The sequence below is a fragment of the Coptis chinensis genome, chromosome 4, assembly GCF_015680905.1.
Source record: "Coptis chinensis isolate HL-2020 chromosome 4, ASM1568090v1, whole genome shotgun sequence".
Lineage (NCBI taxonomy): Eukaryota > Viridiplantae > Streptophyta > Magnoliopsida > Ranunculales > Ranunculaceae > Coptis > Coptis chinensis.
The window spans coordinates 18,026,090-18,047,318 of NC_141459.1; the positions used below are offsets into that span (position 1 = coordinate 18,026,090).

Below are 21,229 nucleotides of genomic sequence, written 5' to 3' on the forward strand. Positions count from 1 at the left end.
GATACTAGAGGTCTGGGTTCGAACCCCACCGTATCTATGAGTTACTATTCTCGTTTAAAAACAGGCTTGCCAATCCAAAAAAAAAAAGGGCCGTGGGTTTACAGGTCCTGAATGCTTATACAGTGAGTGAGACAGTTGTTTCCCCAGTGGCACAGGGGCCTTCACCCAACATAGTGTCTAACTTCATCTCTACAAATGAAGAGGTTGTTGGAGCTCAGGCCATGAATAGTTGATAACTAGACTCATATTCCTCATCGACATCAAGAGCAGAGTCTTCATTCTCCACATCGTGCATGATCGAACCAATGTATTGAATCTAAAACCAACTTTACGTCCGGGAGCGTTAAGTGGGCGAATTTGCCGATGATGAGGATTTATCGGAGGATGGTGATGAACCATGACAAACGATACCTAAGAAAAAATACAAGCCACAATGGATGTTGCAGGAGCACTATCCACTATCCACAAGGGCAAGGAAACCTCCAACACATAAGAAATGAATGTTCTTTTCTGGAAGCAAGTTCATGAGAATGAGAAGAACCTCAACAATAATTACTTAGAAGACATAATTCAAGTATAAAGCATGACCTCATTGGATTGGGTGAACCACTTATTGCTCCCTCAGTGATGATTTTGTGTGGAGCAACGAAAGACCAACTCTTGTTACAAAATTGGAAAATCCGGATCAGTTATACTTAAGATTTCCCTAGAGTGTAGAAAGATCTCCTTTTGTTTCTTATGGTGGAAACCTATCTATGTAACTTTATATTTATATTAATATATTCATATTTTGTCTGCCAAAAAAAACAATCCCGGCATGGCCAAGCAAAATGGCTAATAATTCCATGTGCTTAATTGTTGAAACAACGTGGAATTATTCTCAAGATTAAAGATTTTATCCAAATTCATTGTTTTTAATTTGGTGAAATAATTTAAGGCAAAATTACATAAAAATGCAACGTATTTTGTTGTTTTTTACAATTAATGCAACGTACTTTGAATTTATTCTTAAAAATGAACGAACTTTCATTTTTTTTTACAATTGATGCAACCTGTATGATTTCCGTTAAATCAAGTGCAAAATTGACGTTACCGTTTAACATCAAAGTACGTTGCATTTTTAGGTAATTTTGCTATAGTTTAATATTAATAAAGTCCAGTTTTAATATGTGACTAGTATTATACCTCCAAGTAATTTGAAATGTCTGGCGTGCATATTGCATCCCAGAAGTGCTAGAGCCACTCCATGCGTCCATGTAGTGTCTGTTTGTATGTGTTATCTGCAAATTTTAATGCGACGTTTGGGCATTTGGATGTGTTTTGTGCCAAAATCCTGATCATATAAACTTAGAAGTTTTGAAAACTTTTAGGGTTAGTTAGACTTACCCCCCTATTACTAGTTGTAATTAGTGTTACTCTCCCATTTTCAAAAATATTAGTGATACCCCCCCCCAATTTGAAATGATCCAACGGTCAGATTTCTTCATCCTGAAAAAAAAAAAAAATCATCTCAGAAACAGGGTGGATCTTTGAAATTGGAGGGTATCACTAATATTTTTGAAAAGGAGGGTAACAGTAATTATAACTAGTAATGGGAGGTAAGTCTAACTAACTTTTACCCAAACTTTTAATTTATTTCATTTTATTTATATTTTAATTTTAATTTTTTGATAATTGAAACCAGATTTCACAAACACCAAACACCTCAGTTAATTAAATCTAATCATTATCCCAAAAAAAAAAATCTAAGGCCATGGATTGTGCAGGGAATGGCAGTTCCCGTGCGTGACATGTCTGCACTACAGCACTAGTGCACAAGGAAGTGTACGTTACATAAAAACTAACTGAGCTAATAATCCAAAAAAACGGCCCCGCCAATACACAAAGCACTCGAAACTTTGAAAGTACGTATGCACCTTTAAAAAACCCAAGAAATGAGCAAGCACAGCGTGCACCTCATTTCAATCCTGTCTTCCACTCATGACTCACCTATATTTTTTTGATACTTTTATATCTCATCCCAAATCCACTTTCAATTCTCAATCTTCCTCAACAAATTAATAATACAACAACAACTTCACAAAATTCCTCAAATAAATGACCAACGACCATTTGAACAAGGCTACATGCTTCTTCTCTTATTTAAGGTTCTTGGTTTCATTGGAGTTGGAACTGGGAAAATGGCAGCTTCTACAGTTTTAGTATGCTCTGGGTGGTTTTCAACTGGGAATCTGATTATGGCTCGCTCGAATAGCTGTTTAGCTCGAACAAGTTGTTTGAAGGAGCTTGGGATTCATTCTTAAGGTATTTCTAACTTCCTCAACAAGTTTTCTACCTTTAATTATTATTTCCTTGTTCAGTGGCATGCTTCAAGTTAATCTTCAGAGCGCCTAAGTTTTGTAGAGTGCTATGATGGACCTTGATTATTTACAGGCCAAAAAACTTTGTGCGCATTGAAGACACTAAAACTTAATATTACAGTGGTTTGTGAAGTGCTATATTTGCCATACGGTAGGATTTGCATGACATTACTTCGTTCAAGAACTAAATCTGAAGCAGAGTTATGCATTTAGGATTCCATGGATGGCTTTCATATGAAATACTCTGATGGTTCTTCATATTGAAGTGATGCTTTCACACCAGGATTAATTAGACATTGAATTACTATGCTTGGTGAAAGCTTACTCTGCATCCCCAAGTAGGGCCAAAATAATTTCAGCAGGTTTAGTTGAGGTGTCTAGGTCTTTACCAATTCAACCATACAGTAATGCTGGTGAAAGACTAGTGCATCCAAGTTTCCACAGTACGAATTCGATTCCCCTGTACTGTTTCCATTTAGATACTAGTTATACGTCCAAATAAGAGCTTGGCCGCACTGCCAATCTACCATCAAAATAACATAGCAAGAGGGTAAAGATTACGGACTCCCGGATTCTGCAAGGCTATTATAGCCTTAATAAGATCTTAAATAAATCGACATAAATATAAAGATGAGCACACTGAAAATTGAAAATGAAACAATTACTCTTAGCCAACAAGATATTTAGCAAATTTACACTTGAAGCTAAATTGGTGGATTTTTCATTGATAAACTTGAATGGATAATGTTCCAGGATAAACAGCATCTCCATTACCCTTTCTCTACACTTTCTTTAAATTTCAAAATGTGGAACTCCTTCGACCATGCAAGGGAACACGAAACAGAAAAATGATTTCAAATTCTCCTCTCCTTTTTCAACAAAATTGTCATGCAACTCCATCAACCAATATCTTCTCGTTATTTGTTTCTGAAAGAGGGAATGCATAGGAAATTGAACTTCTCATACATCATCTACTACTTTGGGCCTGCAGGTCAACACAGCATCTGCAACTCTGAGGAAGATTTTGTCAGCACCGATTAGGTCTGCAAACTTGGACGAATGTAGCTTGTCAATCACTGCTTGCCCAGGGTTGGCTAGGAGAATCTGCAATACAACATGGGTTTTATAAGGTATTCCCCGATCGACAACTAAACACATTAGTTAGTATATCCTTATATGTTATATGTATAATTGTCATAGCCTATTTATTTTCACATGAATGGTCTTAGCATTGGTTACCTCAACTTCTCTCTTTTTGAGGCTCCTATATAGCTCTTCCAATGCATGGATACCACTGGTGTCTATGTCGGTAACAGCTGCGCAATGTATACAAATTGATGCGAATTAGTTAAACTTCTTTAGTACACCCAGACAAACGAGTCATAGAGTACAAGACCAAGTCCTGATACTTACGTGACATCTCTAAGATCAAGACATCAATTCTTGGTAGATCTTTTGCTTTGAGTTGTTCGTCCTCATCAGTCAACCACCGCAAAATTCTGCAAGGAAATGGTTTTAAAAGATATATATGTTTGCTATTGCTTGCTACACCTTGAAACAAGACAAATATTGTTTTCGAGCAAGAGTGGTCCTGATCTGTTTAATTTTCTTTAACTTCAGCTTCTTAAAATTTCTGGACCCCTTACTACGATGTTTCTATAACTTCTCACATCTAACTTTTATTTATCAGCCTTGGGGTTGTTCTCAAGGCAAAATTTAAAAAACCATGTCATAGGCAATATACATCTCGTCTCTGTTTTTTTCTTCTTCCAAGAACCATTTATGTCCATCCACTGTTTTAATTACAGCCTTGATGCACAAGTTTTAAAGAAAGAAATCAAATTGAATCAAGAAACAAACTGGTAAAGAACAATTATACCTCTCCTTGACATAGTTGGAGTTGGAAAAGTAGATGGCAGAGTCAACTCTCACAATCAGAATGCCTGGAATCTTAGTTGCATCTGGATATTGCTCGATGTTCCTATAGACAGTTGTCATGGGAAGCTTCCCTAGTACTGCAGTCCGAGGCCTTGTTACTTGTAGTAGGATCTTTGCAAAAGATATCGAGACCTGGAAAAAAAGTCACCGAACATAAAATATTTTTCCCCAAGAAAATATCGGCTGATGTTTGAAAGGGTGTTTATGTTGAACTTCTTACCGCTATTAAAAGGCCAACCTCAACAGAAGCAAATATTACACCAAAGAAAGCTCCCATACAAGCAACAAAATCAAATTTATCGATCTTCCATATGAGAATCACCGCATCATAGTCGATGAGGCCAATTACGGCAGTAATAATGATAGAAGCAAGAATGGCATTTGGGGTGTACTTGAAAAGAGGTGTGATGAGTTCCAGTGTCAAGATTACAATGCAGGACATCACAATGTTGGACACAGCAGTTTGACAGCCAGCCATGTAATTTACGGCTGAACGAGAGAAGGAACCTGAGAGAGAAATCAATCCATATGATCTACATCATTGTTATGCAGTTAGGTTTACTTCAAAAATTCATGCACGATGCATCCTTGTCATACATAGTGTTTGCTAGTAAGTTTCTCGTGCCAATATTTTCAATCAGATTATCATAATCATAGTTAGATTGTCTTTTGGAACAGCATTAGTATCTAAGTTTTGTTTCCAGATACCTAAAACGACTGCGGTATATCTGCATGAAATCACAAATCTTTACTGGAGTGTATTTTCTAAAATTTAAGGCACTTCCCTATCATGTTTCCACCTAGTGAATGCTAACCCGTCAATTTGACTTACATTAACAGCACGGAAAGGAATCCTATTCTATGTGTAAAGGGATTTATATTAGATTCTTGTCCAAGAGTATACGGATGTATAGGAGCTTGCTGTTATTATATTCTTAGTTCTTACCAGTAGCTACATAACAGGATGTCATTGAACCAATGACATTCATTGCTCCTAGTGCCACCATTTCTTTGTTGCCATCCAATGTATAGTCTTTCTTGGCTGCAAATGTTCTTCCAATTGCTACCGCTTCCTAACAAATATAAAACATTTTGGTTTAGAATTGGGGACACTTGAACCATTTTTTTTTTTCCTCAGAAAATTAAAAATGGGTGTTAATTGTGTTTTACCGTTAGTGCAATCATACCAGCCACAACACCAATCCTGAAACCTTTCAAGGCATATTCACCGCTGAAGTAAATCTCTTTTACTGATGGTGGGTTGATACCTTTTTCTATGTGTTTCACCTTCATCATAGACAGTGTCGTTAGTTTCCATCATGTTTTATTTCTTAGCACTTTGAAAAAATAAAAATAAGAAAAGCAAAACTTACAATTGCAACACCTTGTTTATCCGCACGGGTAATATACACAAAGAAAGTGGATACGATAACAGAGATCAAAGGTGCAATTGCAGGCACCCAAAAAAGTCTCCTACTCTTCTTTCCCTGCTCCTCATAGTATGTTAGAGTTGAGAAAGATTGCACAACAATGTGTCACAGTAGATGCAGGTCAGATAAGTTGGGATCCTTACTATGAACTTTGCAAATAGAAGAAAACACAAGAATGATGCTCCAATGAGTATGGTCTGCCAGTTCCACTGCATATGTGGTGAGGACTGAAATTCAGTAACTTGGAATAGAGCATTGTGTCTTAACCAGAAAGTCATGGCATTTATGTGGTATTACAAATAACAAAAGCACTCAGTTTGTAAGAGCTGCAGACTGTTTACCCCGTGGTGTGCTGAATGAAATATTGACTGCATAACTGAAATAATGTCAGTCTTCTTTGTAAACTTTTTTATTCCAAGAAAACCTTTAAGTTGCTGAAGAGCAATCGTTATGGCAGCCCCACCCATAAACCCAACAACCGCAGCATGGGAGAGGAAGTCAATTAAGAACCCTAATCTGAAACAAATTCAACTCATTGTCATAAATTCTTAATTGTAAAGAGCATCATCAACTAGAAAAATGGTTATACGAAGGAATAAATGCAAAAACAACAGATAAGACGAAAATATATAAAGAACAAGAACCAATGGTAATGAAATGAAAAAAAAAAAAAAAAGGAAAAATACACAGCATGAGAAACTACAATACAGGGCAGAATAGAAAAGTTACCTCAAGAAGCCAAGTGCTGCTTCAGTGATCCCCGCAAAGAAAGTTGCAGTAAATGCGAGTCGACGGTACTCTAGTGGGTATTTTTCAAAATCAATCTCATTCTGAAGCAAAGTCCCGAGCAGAAGAGACACCACAGCCACTGGTCCAATGGCGATATCTCTCGAACTTCCCATGAAAGCATATATGAGCGGTGGAACAAAGCTGGAATCTGTAATCCTCAGACAACAAAAGCAAAATTTCTGTCAGACTATGGTATATAATACGATGCTGTAAGATGTTGATCAAGAATAGTAACTCACATAGACCGTATTGTGGAGGCAAATTTGCAAGCTTTGCGTACCCAATGTCCTATTTAATACAGTAGAGAATATGTAGATTTTAGTTTAGGGCATGGGGAGGAATGGATCTCAATTGACTATTTTCTATTCTGAATTATATTATCTACCTGAGGAATGCAGAGACTTGCAATTGTGAGGCCTGCTATAAGATCTCCCTTAAATTTACTTAAGTTATAGTCTCGCCCCCACTCGAGAATAGGAAAGAGAGTCTGGAGTCCAAGAATGAACTTTCTAGACCCTGGTTGGTGCTTGAAAGGACGTAATGGATCGTCTGAGAAGAAAGTTTCTTTTACTTGGCTCTTGAATTCCTTAAACAAATTCTGCTTTGCAGGCAATCCAACCTTGTGTATAAACGCTGCTTGGTCTGCATGGCGGTGAGAAGATGACATACTTCTAATATCGACCTCTTTCCTTTCAAGGTTTTCACCAGAAGGATGAGCCATTGGAATGTGTGATAGGTGCGGAGATGATCAAAGAATATTATACTTGCCTGTAGGAAACAAAAACACAATGTCCAAATCAGGAAAACAGCGACAATAACAACAACAACGACTGATGATTGAAATCGACTACTAAGGACAGACATAGTAACCTATATTCTTGCGAAGAAGCTCATTATAGAAGAGTGAAGAAGCAGAATCTGTTCGAAGAGTATAGAGTCTGTTCTAACTTCCAACATCGACTGAGCTCTTTCTTATATAGATTCGACCATTTTCCAGGTCAAACTTATCAACTAAAGTAATACACCTTGCCCATGGCTATGAATTGTGAACCTAGATACTTAACTAGCTAAATACAAGAGTACCTACAAATTCAACAAACATAACAAATAAAAAGTTTGACTTCGATTATTCAATATCCAATGATTGTTCTAAGAAGTTTTGTGACATCTGTTCTGCTTGTGTGCCCAGAAATATAGTTCAAGGAAGGTGTTGACTTAAAAGTGTTGTTATGGCAATTGCTAGGAAAAACTTGATACATACATCCACACGGGCCACAGTTTTTACTTTTCCCTTTTCAAATTACTTTTAAAATAGATTTTAATGGAACGTTCAGAAAGAGCATCAAGTGCCCTCTTTCTAAAAAGGTGGTGATTCTACTGGTTGTGGCGACTTTAGAAATAACAACTCCGGTAAAGCGAGACGACTACTCTTCACCGCATAAGGCCATCAGAATACCATATTCAATGGTTGTGAGTAACTCAAGGAAAGTTTAGATTTTCTTGCATATTCTTATTGATAAAAAGGATGTCATTGTTTTTCAGTCTGTAAATTTGTCTGGCAAAACAACAATACGTACACCGCATTACTTTCTCAGTTGATTCGATAAAAAATGACAAACAAGAGAAGCCAAACAATAATTGTAATTTTCACAGTGAATAACTTATTAGTGAAGTTCAAGTTTTTACATTTGAGTTTTTATTATAAATTTGCTGTTGCTTTCTCAAGCACAATTTTTTTTTTTTTGATGGATATCTCAAGCACGATCGGTAAAGAACTTAAGATATATAAATATTAAAAATCCACAAGAACCTAATAAAAAACAATAACTAAGGAGACAAATCTATTTCTTAATTATACTTTAACTTGACCAAAAATAAAGTGTCATTAACAATTCTGAATTTGCCCAAAGAAATACAAAAACAATAGTCAGAACAACACTGGCTCTGCATTGAACCGAAGAGCCAATGTTACAAATTGAGGTAAACAACATAATGATTAATTGACTGCCAACCAAATATTAGCTATTGAAACGAAAATTTACTTCTTTATGCACCTGGGTATATCTGCTATGTAAGTAAAAGAGAATGAGCAAGAACAAAAAACCAAAAAGGGAATTACTCACCTCCTGTCTTTGTTCATTGTCCTTGATGTGGCCCACAAGCTTTACATGAACACCGTCAAATGTGCTCAGTCCTATGGAACCTACAGAAGGCTTTTCTAACTCAAAAATCACTTTTGAATCCTAGGAAAGATTTTGGGAAGAAGTTAAACAAAAAAAAAATTAAAATAACTTAATATAGTAAGGACCAAAAAAAAGGTTAAAGACGAAAGTTAAATAAATTTAATGATCTCTTGTGGCGTTCCTTTTATGTCGATGGTCCTCGTGTTTCCCGAAATACTATAGTTAGACGTTGTATTAAAAGTTTAAAACTCGTCCAGGTTCAGTATTTTTTTTCTCTCTCTTTTCATTTTTACTCGCCCAGGTTCAATGAATGATAATTTGAATCCTTCTTATGATATTCTGTTGGCAAATTCATATAGCTTCTAAAAAGTTCTAACTAACACTTTGTACGGATCTTAACCAACATAAATTTCATTAACTGTCTGTGGAGTTCCATGAAGTTTTCAACTTTTTAACTGTTGGGCGCGAATCAAAGGCACGTAAGATTTCGACACTATTGCGTGAAAGTATCGACGTTTTGGATTATTGACTTCTTAGAAATTTGGAAGTTTAAAATTGAAGATTGTTAACTTTAGTACTTTAATGGATTGGGACTGGTTGTAGAATGGTGCTTAAAGAAGGTTAACGTGGCGAAAAATGTATCACATGTTGATTGTGAGGACACAATTAGTTCTCTAACTGATCCTTAAGATGAAGTGATGAACACAAGTCACAGAAGCTATTACTCATGCAAAGATGCGTGAAACCGTCTACTTCGTTTCAGTCTTTGAGAATGCCAGTGGTTCACTTGATACTCATACTCAAAATGCTAAAACATGTTCCTAGTGGACCACTCGTTTTTCTTGATGTACATGATAATCAAAACAGGTTTTGAGTCTTTGATATGATAATGTACCCTTTCAGTCAGCTTGGATCGTAGAAATAAAGTTTATCCCAGTGACTTTATTTGTTTCTTAAATTTGGCACTAGTTGGTGGTTTGGTACTAGCTTTTTAATAATTACTTACAAATTCACATGGATAAATTTCCACATAGGTCTAATTTTCTGTTGACGTTACCACAACGCATAATATGAATGTGGTTAGCCGAGAATGTGCTTAGCTCAGACGAAATCTTTACTTTCTTAATCTGGTTCATTTTGGTCCCCCAAAACCGCGGAAGCCCCTTTCTTATCCTAAACCTATAGTATTATAATCTCTAATAGAAATATGCATTCTGCCATGACGAAACCAAAACATCAATAATTCCATCAGAAAAGAGAGGCTTGAAACACACAAAGTCAGCTCCAAAGGAGTGAAAGGACTATTGGCACCGTTAATTTTTTAATCTTGCGACGATTTAAGTATCTTGTAGGTTTAATCATAAGACTAAACACACCATATAACCTTAATTAAGGTTAATTAATCAGTCCGTAATAACAGCCACATTCGTCCATTGACCTAGCATTGTTAGGATTGGAAGTTTGGTCCTTGTCGCTGTTAACTGTAAAGTTTTCAACGGGAGCACGTTTCAGGGACTTCCTTTCTGACTTTTGCTCCCACTTGTAGCGCTTGACTCTTTACAACCCTTCATTATCCTTGAGATGGATGGAAAGTTTGATGTGCTATCATTTAAGTGGACGCCCAGCTATTTGAGCTACCATTTAAGTGTGTCACAGCCTTTAAAATTGATCTCTGTGCCTTGATTTACACGCCAATATATGGATATTGTTCTATTTTGGGAAGACATTGCCGGAATGTTTCGAAAATGATGGATATGGTCATGTACTGAACTGGCGTTCTTAATTATATGAACTTCAACTAATTTGATTTAAGATCCATTTTTTTAGTTTATTATTGTTAGTTTTAGTGCTATACCGATCTATTTTTTAGACCCACTATTGCGACTCACTATTTGGATAACGTTGGTTTGCATTATAATATACACGGACTGACGGACGCTTATCTCTATGTAAATCAATATTTATGACTTTTGACACATCACAAGGTTCAAATAGTAGATCAAATAAATGTGTCGGTCTAGTATTACTAGTTTTTCAGAGGTAGGATTGTAGGAAGATAGGAATATGTATTAATTAACTACTTGTCTACTTGCAAGTTGCAACATACTCTTGCAAGTTGCAACATACTCTGTTTTAGTTCAAAGTTCAAACTACTTTTGGCTCAAATTTAAGTGTAAGTGTTTTTTTAAAGAAAGCATAGTGACATCAGACAATGAATGTGGTAAAAATGAGAAAGATCTGATCCCCTTAAGCATAGTGACATGGAGGTTTTGGGAGGTTTCACAAGTCATGTTTGAGTAGTATGGCATGACAATAGATATAAATCCAGCCCTACTACACGAATTTATTTCTTAGATCTATTATTGCAACTTACTATTTGGATAATGTTGGTTTGCAATGAAATACACACTTCATGTAAAACAATGGTTATCAATAGTAGGTTTGTTAAGTAGGTCAGATTGGTAGTCCTTAACATGCAAAAGAACTCTTCAGAATTGAAACGGCGAAGTCCTTATTAGCACCCAAAAGAACTCTTCAAAATTGAACTGAAAATGTATATAGCTTTTCGTGAATACAACTCTTAAGATATACAACTCTTAAGATATATTATACTGACAAGTGTATAAGTGTATTATCACTCTGTTAAAATTTTCATTTACTTATTATCTCTTGAATGTATAACTGTATACTATGAGCTCCTCTAAACTGAGCATCAATTTTTTATAATCATTTTTTTGCTTCCATATAAATAAATCAACCATCTTTGTTTTTTTTGCACATAAGTAGAGATTTTATTAGAACTAGAAAAGAGTTGGAATTACGGAAAGGTGTGTTTGTTATATGCCATTAAAACTAGGAGTTACAAGCCAGACTAATTAAATCTGTAGTAGGTTCTCAAACGGACTCTCTGATAAAGCTTGGTCTGGTGTAGCGCTACATACAGAAACTCCCCTGATTAAAAAATTTTGTTAACCCACATAATCAATCATCGAGTAGGTACAGCAGTACAAACGTAAAAAGAAGAGCAAGTACACCTGCCAACATCAGTCAGATTAATTGTTTAACTAGAAACATCTAATTGGCTATCCACATTTGTTGTTTAGTTTTCACGTTTTTTTCTTTCTTTTCTTGCTTTTCTTCTAAACAGTAGTAGGTAGTAATGCTCACAACTGGGGTTGAATGCATAACCAACCGATCACAAAAAAAAAACAGTTTAGTCAACATTCAATTGACCCTAAGCATTTTGGCGAGATTCCTCATTTACTCACAAAACATTACTCACATATAGCCAAGTACCCAGCAGGCCAGCAGACTTTGGAGTCGCAAATGAAAATTTTCCTTCTTGTGGGGCGCTCCAAGTCCAAGACTTTTAGCTTACTTTTGAATGAGTCAACACGAGTTTTCCGCAATGGGTCCCTGATAGCTTCTAGTTAGGACGTGAACCCTGGGCCCGAGATGGTTAGCTCCAATTCTACTTGGGTCATCAGCCGCTGTGTAGTTTTCAATCTTCATCGGTGTTATGTCATTGGTGATAGTATGGTAGTTCATAGCATAGTACAAAATATAAGGATATGAGTATTTATAAATATTCAATTTCTGGATATGTATCGTGGATATATTCTTTTCTTTAGAGATATTTGATATTGTTTAGATATTTTTTGATATATCATGATACATTATTTATATTTATTTGAAATATAATGATAAATATTAAATAAAATTGTTATATACACAAAATATCTCTAAATATCGTAAAATATCACAAAATATCTTCAAATATCACTAATATTTGCAGTCGTATATATCTCTGAATATATCGTGATATTTATATATGTTTCTCTGAAATCTGAATAGATATCTCTAAATATCGGGATATTTTGTACTATGGTTCATAGTAGTTGGTCCCTATCCATATAGCTAGCTATTCATTCTTTTGCCAGAGCCATTTCTTTTGCATAACTGGGCTTTGTAAATCCAATGTTAGAAACTAATTTAAAGTTTGAAACAGTAATCTCTTAAGCCAAAATATAAAATATGGGACCCAAGAAATCTAGGATGGTACCTTGTGCCTAGAGGAGGTTCCTCCCGAGCAAGGCCCAAAATATCGATATCGATGAATATATCGGTGTACTCAAAAACCGATATATATCGGATATATCGGATATTTCGGATATATCCATTTTTTTGGTAACCAGTCCAAACTATTTAAAATTTCGGAAATATCGGAAATATCGGAAATATAATATCGGAAATATCGGATATATATCGGAAATATATTGGAAATATCGGATTTATATTTTAAAATGGTCAAAAAGTCAACCGATATATATCGATTATATCGGAAATATCGATTATATCGGCGATATAAAGTTTCATATCGGAAATTCCGATATATATCGGAAAAAAAAGAGTTCTATATTCGGTGGATATATGTCGGAAATATCGATGTCGGTGTACCAAAATACCGATATATATCGGCGATATATCGGATATATCGGCGATATTTTGGTCCATGCTCCCGAGAAAGTAGACTTGGATTATTTGGCGAGGTATCCTTTGTTCTTCCTTGAATTGATGTTTCGGAAGTGGAACTGGGATATGTGATCGGACTATTGGTCTTAACCAGCCCAACCGCCCTCTGTTCAATTTTCCAAAACGCCATCTGTCTTACGTTTTCCCAGGGCGTTAGGTTTCTCACAACTGCTTCAAAACCTTCAATTTATAATAATTAGTATCTCTAAGGCAATTTGTTTCTTTGATCACATCTTTCTGTTAAACTCTAGTAAACCAATATCAACACTTACTCGAGTCTCAGCAGCCATCTACAAGAAACGAAGTTTTATACACTTAATTCAATTGTTCTTGTGGTATAGTCAAATGCATATTACAGTTAAATGCGAGCTTGATTCATGACATTAAGATACTTTTAGAGTTGTAGCCACAACGATGAGAGCAGAAGAAGTTGAAAAAAAATAGAAAAAAACAGGAAGCTACTACGGTAAAACTGGCATATATTTTTTATTTTTGGTATCCACTGCCGGCACTTTCCATTTTGTATTGGGCAGACCCCCAAAAAAAATTATTACAAATTTGTCATTCCATGTGTTGGGCAGACTCCCAAAAAAAAAATTATTACAAATTTGTCATTGCCATCTAAAAAACATGATTTGTGCTAGGCAGCTCCCCAACTAGGGTGATTTGTGCTAGGCAGCTCCCCAACTAGGGCTGTCAATAGATTTCGAAACCTGACCGATCTGAACCAAACCAGTAAAAAACAGTTTGAATTTTGATAATTTAGTTTGCCCTCTACCGACCTGAAACCAAACCAAACCGATAAAATATTGGTTTGGTTTGGGTTTGCTATCCACCGAACCAATATAAACCCGAACCGATAAGATAGCATTTTAGTAATATTTATAATTAATTTTATATATATTTATCAATTGTGTAATTAAAATTAATTAATTTAATTTAAAATTTAATTGATTTTATAGTTTTCGATTCGGGTCGGTTCACAATATATCTTATCAATTCGGTTCGATTTCGGATTAAACATAATATTATCGGTTCCGTTTGGTTTTGGGTTCCCAATTTTCTTATCGGTTCGGGTTCAAATTTTTCAAAACCCGACCCAAACCGATCCATTGACAGCCCTATCCCGAACTGTATCAATGATATCCACCCCCACCCCTCTTTTTCTCTCAAAACTCTTTAAGTCAACAAGCTCAATTTTCTTTTCATATCTTAATCAAACTCCTAAAATGGAAGACAATTAAGTGACAATTTATATCTTAACTCAACAAGCATTGCAAAGAGACTGTAATAGATCACTTGAAAATATCAATTATCTTGTTTAAAATTAATAGCACAATAAGAAATAGATATCAAATGTTAATGAGGGAGATGAAAATGAACTAAGGGAGATGAAAATGAGAAAAAAAAAAGTTAAAAAAGGTGAAGAAAGTGACTAAGAAGAAAAAGGAATACTGAATCGGTTAATTTTGGTTCATTTGGTTTGGGCTTTTCTAGTAGGGGGTGCTTTAGGCCTGGGGTTGTGCCCAACACAATTGCAGACCCCCTTTTTTTTTTGGGTCTATCCAACACAATATGGGGTCTGTCAAAAACAGGACCCTTACTTTTTTGAGCAGAAAAAACTATGAAAAAAAAAAAAAATATATATATATATATATATATATATATATATATATATATATATATATATATACACACAAGATATTCATGGTTCTGGAGCATAAAATATAAACAAAACGACAGGATTCAACCAAGTTCACAATTCAGCTTTCCAGTATGGACATCCTCTGCAATCCTGCATAATATCACACAGCAACTGTACAAACTTAAGGGTCTGATTTTATTAGAGAAAGAAATCAAAAGTAATTGTAAAAATTAAAAGAGTACAATGGCAGTGCACTGAATCACATGAGAGCTAGGAAACATACTTCTAGTGAAAAGCATATATAGAAATAAAAGAACTTGAGATTTTATTAGATATTTTACATTTGAGGAAGTCGCCTCACAATTATCTATCCTGGAGAACTACAGATCCAAGAAAATAGTTGTAGATAATCCTCTTTTGTTTTAGTAATTGGCCTGTTTAACCTAGAGTCGGCCAGATTATACAAAACCTCTAAAGGAAAGGAAAGGTGCATTACGCGTGATGGATGTCGCTATGGAAGCAATGGGTGGTGTCAACAATAATAAGTTAGAGAATACGGGGAATTCCCAATGACTGCTCATGGAAACGGTGCAGCCTTCTCTAATCTAGACCTATTGCAAAAAATCATAACAGCCAATTGGTGTCACGCTTGCAGCAGACTCTTAGCTCTATTCTAGATTGACTTGTGCACAGGGCACTCCTCTGTTAGCCCATCAAACTTTGACAAATGGTACTGGAGTTCTCAACTTCAAACTGTAGCGTGAATACCAAGTCTTGCAGCCCAAAAACATAGGCAAACCCATGAGCCAAAAGAATGTGTTACAACGTAAACTGAGAATAATAGCTACACGCAATGAATTTAAGAGAAAGATTTACACAAATTAGTTCTTGAAACTCGAGTTCGGTCGTCCTTTAAAAGTCTTGAATTTTTTTTCTTTCCATAAGCAGTAGGAGACAACACAACCTGCTGAATGTCATGGTCTGTTCTTGTGTTATTCACCGGCAGAAAGTCTCAAGGATCCAGATGAAACTATAGGAGTCCTTAATCCTATGCTTTCACTATACGCAGTGAATTTATAGTGAAAGCATAGGATTAAAATCTGAGGGCTTTCCTTAAAAATATATCCATAAAAAAGGATAACAATAAAGTACCAAAGGAACTTGTATAGTCCATTCCCATTAAAATGCAACACTGAATAACACGTACATCTCAATAAAACATCAAATGAATAATGTACATGGGTCGAAAAACACATTATATCTACTTTTCGTATGCATACCTTAATAACGAGTATTGTCGAACACTAAAGGGTCATGCAAGAAAAGCTCTCGGCCATTCATTGGCACCGTTCCAGATAATATATCTTCTGCACGTTTTCTAGCTTCCTCAGCTTTTCTAGCAGAAGCATCTGCATCCTGTCCAACCAAACAAACGTATAACAAATAACGAATGCCTAAATAAAAATATAAGATAAGAGTCCAATATTAATTACGAAATTTGATAAGTAGTTAAGAGCAAATAATTTAATTTAAAAGACGAAACTACATAACCCTAGAAAAACAATGAGAAATTACAGAGAACCTTGTTGCGCTTCCAAGAGAGGAATTGAGCTGGGGTCATGGGCTGGGTGCTGGACCTTGGTTGTTGCTCTAGTTCAATTCCTTTCTGCTCCACTTCTTCTTCAGCACCCATCTCTTTTCCTCTGTTTCTTTTTTTGTGATTCCTTCCAAGCTTTGCGATTCGACTGCTTGTATTCTTCATTAGTTCAAAATCTCGATAATTGCAAATCCTTGAAATCTCAACATATATCGCGAAACATTCAGTAGGCAAAGGCCAAAGGGAGAACTGATGCCAGGGAAATCTTGACTGATAAAATGCCGACACATGACATTCGCTAGTGATGCCTATCGTGGGATTATTAATAAGTAGGGCAGGGTTCGGATCGGGTTTGGGTCGGATATGGCTATATCCGAATCCGAATCCGAATCCGAATAGTTTCATAATATCCAAATCCGATTATATCCGAAATTTAATATTCGAATCCGACCCGAACCCGACCGAATCCGACTAACCCGATCGGATAATACTAAAAATTAAAAAAAAACCCAAAAAATATATCCGAATCCGAACCCGAATCCAACAGACCCAACCCCGACCCCAACCCCGACTCGAATAAATAAACGGATATAAAAATCGATCAGAACCCAAACTATTCGGATTCGGGTCAAACCCGACCTGATTCCCTACCCTATTAATAAGTCTATTTGATGCCCATAAAGAATTTGCACATAGTAAGCAAAGTAAAATTTCAGCTTGTGGATATATCACCTCAGTAATACCATCTTCCAATTGTATATACCTTTAGAAGAATAGATGCTATTTGCTTTGCAGCAAGGAAAATCAAATGTCGATAGGGAAGAGGAGTAACCGAAACCCAAGAAGACATTTATGGCTCGCTTATTTCATTCACCAGATGGGTTAGAGACACCCCTACGGATCAGTATGATTTTTTGAACTTTCTCATGTAGTTTCAAGTACATGGACTCCCAGTGGAGCGTAGAAATAAGGAGGATGTTACTGATATTGGCAACAGCGTGGCAAAGGTTGTCGACACTGATGTAAGAGGGGGAATGGAATCAAGTAGTCCGTATGCTCGGTGTAAAGGTATCTTTAATATCTGAAAACCTCTTACTAAGGAGATTAACCTAGAGCTGTCCACCGGAAAGGTATGTAAAATTTATTTTAAATATGAAAACCTGCCTATTTTTTGTCACCATTGTGGCTTGATAGGGCATGAGCATAAAGTGAGCATAAAGGAAAGCAATCGATGGATTGGATCAGCCTGGGGCAGTGGGGGATTGAGCTCGGGCCGGGCCTGATGAAAGCACTACGACGAGACTCGTTCTCGGGTAACCAAGCCGGGCGTCAAGAACTAAGGTGATTTCGAAGTGAAAACACATTGTATCCCTCGCTCACTTCCTCTCAATGTATTTCTTCTTTCGCCTTTTGGGGCTATGGAAGGTACTTGCCTTGCCCAAAGCTACCAAAGAAACTGAACCCTTGAAAGAACATGGATTTCATCCAAGGTGCCAAAGACAAGAAGAGATTTTTTTTACTAGAACTAGTCATGCGTCGCTAGCCTTAAAAAAGAATGTGATAGGTTTCACGGTTCGGGAGATGCAATAGAGCGAAGTTTCAGCAGCTTGATCTAGTTTCATCATTAAGCTCTAGTTGAAGCAGATTCGTTGATGAAGCGAAGAACCAAAGCAAGGAAGGCAGTCCTTGGCTTTACGAAATGGCCCCATATCCCTACTAGTCGAGATATACACGGCTTACATCACAAGATAGACACAGTTGCAACAAACTGCGTGTTTCACATCCTGATATAGACACAGCTTGCAACAAACCGTGGTCTCCGAACATAACACACCCTCCATAACATAACACCCTCCACACGGTTGCAACAAACCATTTTCTTTTTCATTATAGCAGCGAGAACCTTCGTTTGTTTTACTTTTAAAGCGGGTTCTAATAAGAACTTCTACTACAATTGTGATTGACGATAGACTTCGCACAATTTACACCCAAAAGTATATCATCCATCTTTATCGTAGGGGATTGTTCATCTTTGTCTAGAACCTAGGAGGTCATGGTTCAAGTCGAGTCTCTATATGCTAGTGGTTGCTAGTTCCTATGGACTTACAAATTCTCATTAGGAGTTACAAACTTTTCAAGCACTTGTTAGAATGTGCAATCTATACTCTTCGGTCTTGATTATCCATCACAAATACTCTTCACAATCGGTCCTAAGGAATGGTACCGTAAGTATCACCGGATACTTCACAATCTAAGGAATCGCACAATACTTCACAATCACCCACTATCACCGACAAATACACCACCCCAAGTGAACACCGGTACCGTGTAGTATAGACACACCGCATGGTTGTCATTTTTATATGAATCAACTAGTATCAATAATAGAAAATCCAATTTAAGATGCATCTTGAAGAAAATACTCATATCGACTAAGGAAGGGGCACCTCTCGCCATTATAAGAAAATACTCATAATCCAATTCAAGGCCAATAGCGTAAAGGCAAGTATGGCAATTCATATCAATAGTAGGGGAATGAGAGACAAAGACCAACACTAAATCGATATATGCCCGTAAATGCTTAATCTTTTTAAAAAGTACAAGGTATCAATGTTCTATACTATTCTAAAAGTTGGCTACTATTTAGGAAAACCTCCTTAACTAGCGACTGCTTTTAGAGAGGAAGTAGTAGCTGCTATCTAGCAAAGCGTCTAGACTCGTGAGACTCGCCCCTGACTATGACTAAAGAGACTACCAAATTACTACCCACACCCACACCCGAGAGAAAATCCAAAGATAAAGTAATAGCACATGGGCGAGGTTTTAGGGATGAAGGCGATAGGGAAGTATCGGAAGGTAGAATGCTTGTTAACCGAGAAATGAATACAATTATCCAAAACCAATCAAACTAACAAAAATAAGTTATCCTAACCTGAAATTTTGGTGTCACCTTGACTTCACAAATCTTTCCCAATCTTCCTGTCTAATATTTTTCTCGTGTTTTTTAAAGCTTCAAAAGCATTTCAGGTTGGTCTTTGTAGGGAGTGATATAGTACCTAGTCAACCGACTCTTGAATTCTTTCCATTTCTCACCAATATCCGAGACAACACCCTTCTTTTAGCCTTACATCAAAATTGAATTTGGCCTATAAAATAAGAATAAGCTGTAAAGTTACAATAAACTAAGACTAATTAGACAATTAATATTACAACCGAGCTATTTACCTTTATACTATCCCATAACAAGTCTCTCTCTTCATCTCCGACAAACATGCCAATTTTCATAATCAACAATAGAGATTCGGGACTCAGCTAACAAACCCGAAGTAGCTTCCCAAATCCTTTCCGCCTTCCCCATATCGTTGACCATCTTCATTGTATTGAACATTTAATAGTTCACCTCTCTCATTTTGTTATCTTTTGCATTGAACTGCTCCTCTTCCTGTCCTTTCTACACTTGAAGCTTGTGTATTGTTAACTTCCATTGGTGTATCGGAAGTCTCGTCAACTCCCATATCTGAATCGAATCGAATTCTCTCTCCCGGATCCATCACCGATTTCCTATATACCAAGTATAGACATGAAGACTTGAACCAATAACAACATATGAAATAAGCTAGGTATCAATAACTTGGACAATAATAATTAAACAATAATAAGACAAATGATCATCCATAACATGAATTAAAGTATTAAGGCAAATATAAATATCAAAGTAGGTACGAATTCACATTTAATAACAATATTCAATAGTCAAATAATAAAGGAACAAACTTGTTCAAACATCTCCATAGAAAGGAAAAAATCATAACATGCTCTAACTTAATCGTTTGAGGTAGGGTTGACATAAGTCCCCTCACAATCTACACGCGCATAAGATGATACTGATGCACCTGAACTAAGGGAGTCAACATCTGGAAATACTTTACTACTTGTATGATCTAGCTCATCCTCATTCCCTTCCTCAAGGTAGTCTCTTTCAGGAGTCCTCAAAGCTATTGACCATTTTAGATTGAGTTGGTCAGGTACATAAAAGACTTGCTTGGCCTGAGAGGCCATCACAAAAGGGTCTTCCTTATGTCCAATTCTACCAAGGTCAACAGAAGTGAAACCCAAATCGTCTACTTTGATGCCATTTCTATTGTCAACCCAAATACACTTAAATCTTTGGGACTTTGAGTACCGGATAGTCGAAAGCGACCATATCTCGGTTATAACACCGTAGTAACCCATTTCTGAAACAACGGGGTTCTTATCCTTTGCACTAGAAATTTGCACTGTTGTCACCATTAAACCTACACCACTGTTTTGGTTTACTAGTGAAGCTTCATGATCCTTCGAATGAAAATGGTATCCACCAATAACATAGCCTGAACACTTTAGAACGTCTCGACGAGGTCCTTGAGCTATAACTTTCAGGGTGTTTGAAAGTTTGCTACTGGTAGCTGCTGCCTCCTCATTAACCTGATTATCCAAGTTATCCAAGAATCTTAGTCGAATTTAGCAAAGTTGTATTAGATGTAAAATAATTTTAGATAATCTTACCCTTTTGACTAATCCAATAAAATGAATGTGCGAGTGTGCTCATCTTGATACCATTTAGCTGACTTTACGAGGATAAGTAAGCTTTAGGTGTTCCATATGCTTCCTATCAAGTTAGGAAAAAGCTTGGTCACCATTATCTGTCTAGGTGAAATAAGGAAAAACAAAATTCTATACTAACGACTTTCGATATAAGGTTGAGCGTCATTAGT

General features: G+C 36.3%; 2 protein-coding genes and 2 long non-coding RNA genes across 5 annotated transcripts; 2 read left to right on the top strand and 2 right to left on the bottom strand.

Annotated features, from left to right (window-relative positions):
- The first annotated feature begins 1,938 nt into the window (after nt 1-1,938).
- On the top strand, nt 1,939-4,968 carry LOC147502306 (uncharacterized). Its single transcript, XR_015221663.1, has 3 exons — nt 1,939-2,304; nt 3,352-3,490; nt 4,169-4,968. It is a non-coding gene; the product is annotated as an uncharacterized LOC147502306 (long non-coding RNA).
- LOC147502307 (sulfate transporter 1.3-like) lies at nt 3,059-7,526 on the bottom strand. The gene is made up of 14 exons (XM_086607168.1): nt 7,388-7,526; nt 6,903-7,285; nt 6,757-6,805; nt 6,458-6,665; nt 6,070-6,244; nt 5,872-5,937; nt 5,672-5,785; nt 5,469-5,585; nt 5,245-5,371; nt 4,519-4,805; nt 4,240-4,430; nt 3,774-3,859; nt 3,600-3,676; nt 3,059-3,464 (listed from the first exon to the last, which is right to left on the bottom strand). The coding sequence occupies exons 2-14, from the start codon at nt 7,236-7,238 to the stop codon at nt 3,321-3,323; spliced, it is 1,977 nt and encodes a 658-aa protein (XP_086463294.1). The 5' UTR covers nt 7,239-7,285; nt 7,388-7,526; the 3' UTR covers nt 3,059-3,320.
- A 5,696-nt stretch (nt 7,527-13,222) lies between these two features.
- Nucleotides 13,223-14,614, top strand: LOC147502308 (uncharacterized). The gene is made up of 2 exons (XR_015221665.1): nt 13,223-13,877; nt 13,909-14,614. It is a non-coding gene; the product is annotated as an uncharacterized LOC147502308 (long non-coding RNA).
- Nucleotides 14,615-14,892: 278 nt separating this feature from the next.
- On the bottom strand, nt 14,893-16,618 carry LOC147502309 (uncharacterized). Of its 2 annotated transcripts, none has more exons than XM_086607170.1 (3): nt 16,461-16,618; nt 16,159-16,294; nt 14,893-15,028 (listed from the first exon to the last, which is right to left on the bottom strand). In XM_086607170.1, exons 1-2 carry the CDS (start codon nt 16,569-16,571, stop codon nt 16,160-16,162), a joined length of 246 nt encoding a protein of 81 aa, XP_086463296.1. In that variant the 5' UTR covers nt 16,572-16,618; the 3' UTR covers nt 14,893-15,028; nt 16,159. The 2 variants fall into 2 exon arrangements, with proteins under 2 accessions (XP_086463296.1, XP_086463295.1); XM_086607169.1 differs by having other exon boundaries at nt 14,893-15,049.
- Between the last annotated feature and the right edge of the window lie 4,611 nt (nt 16,619-21,229).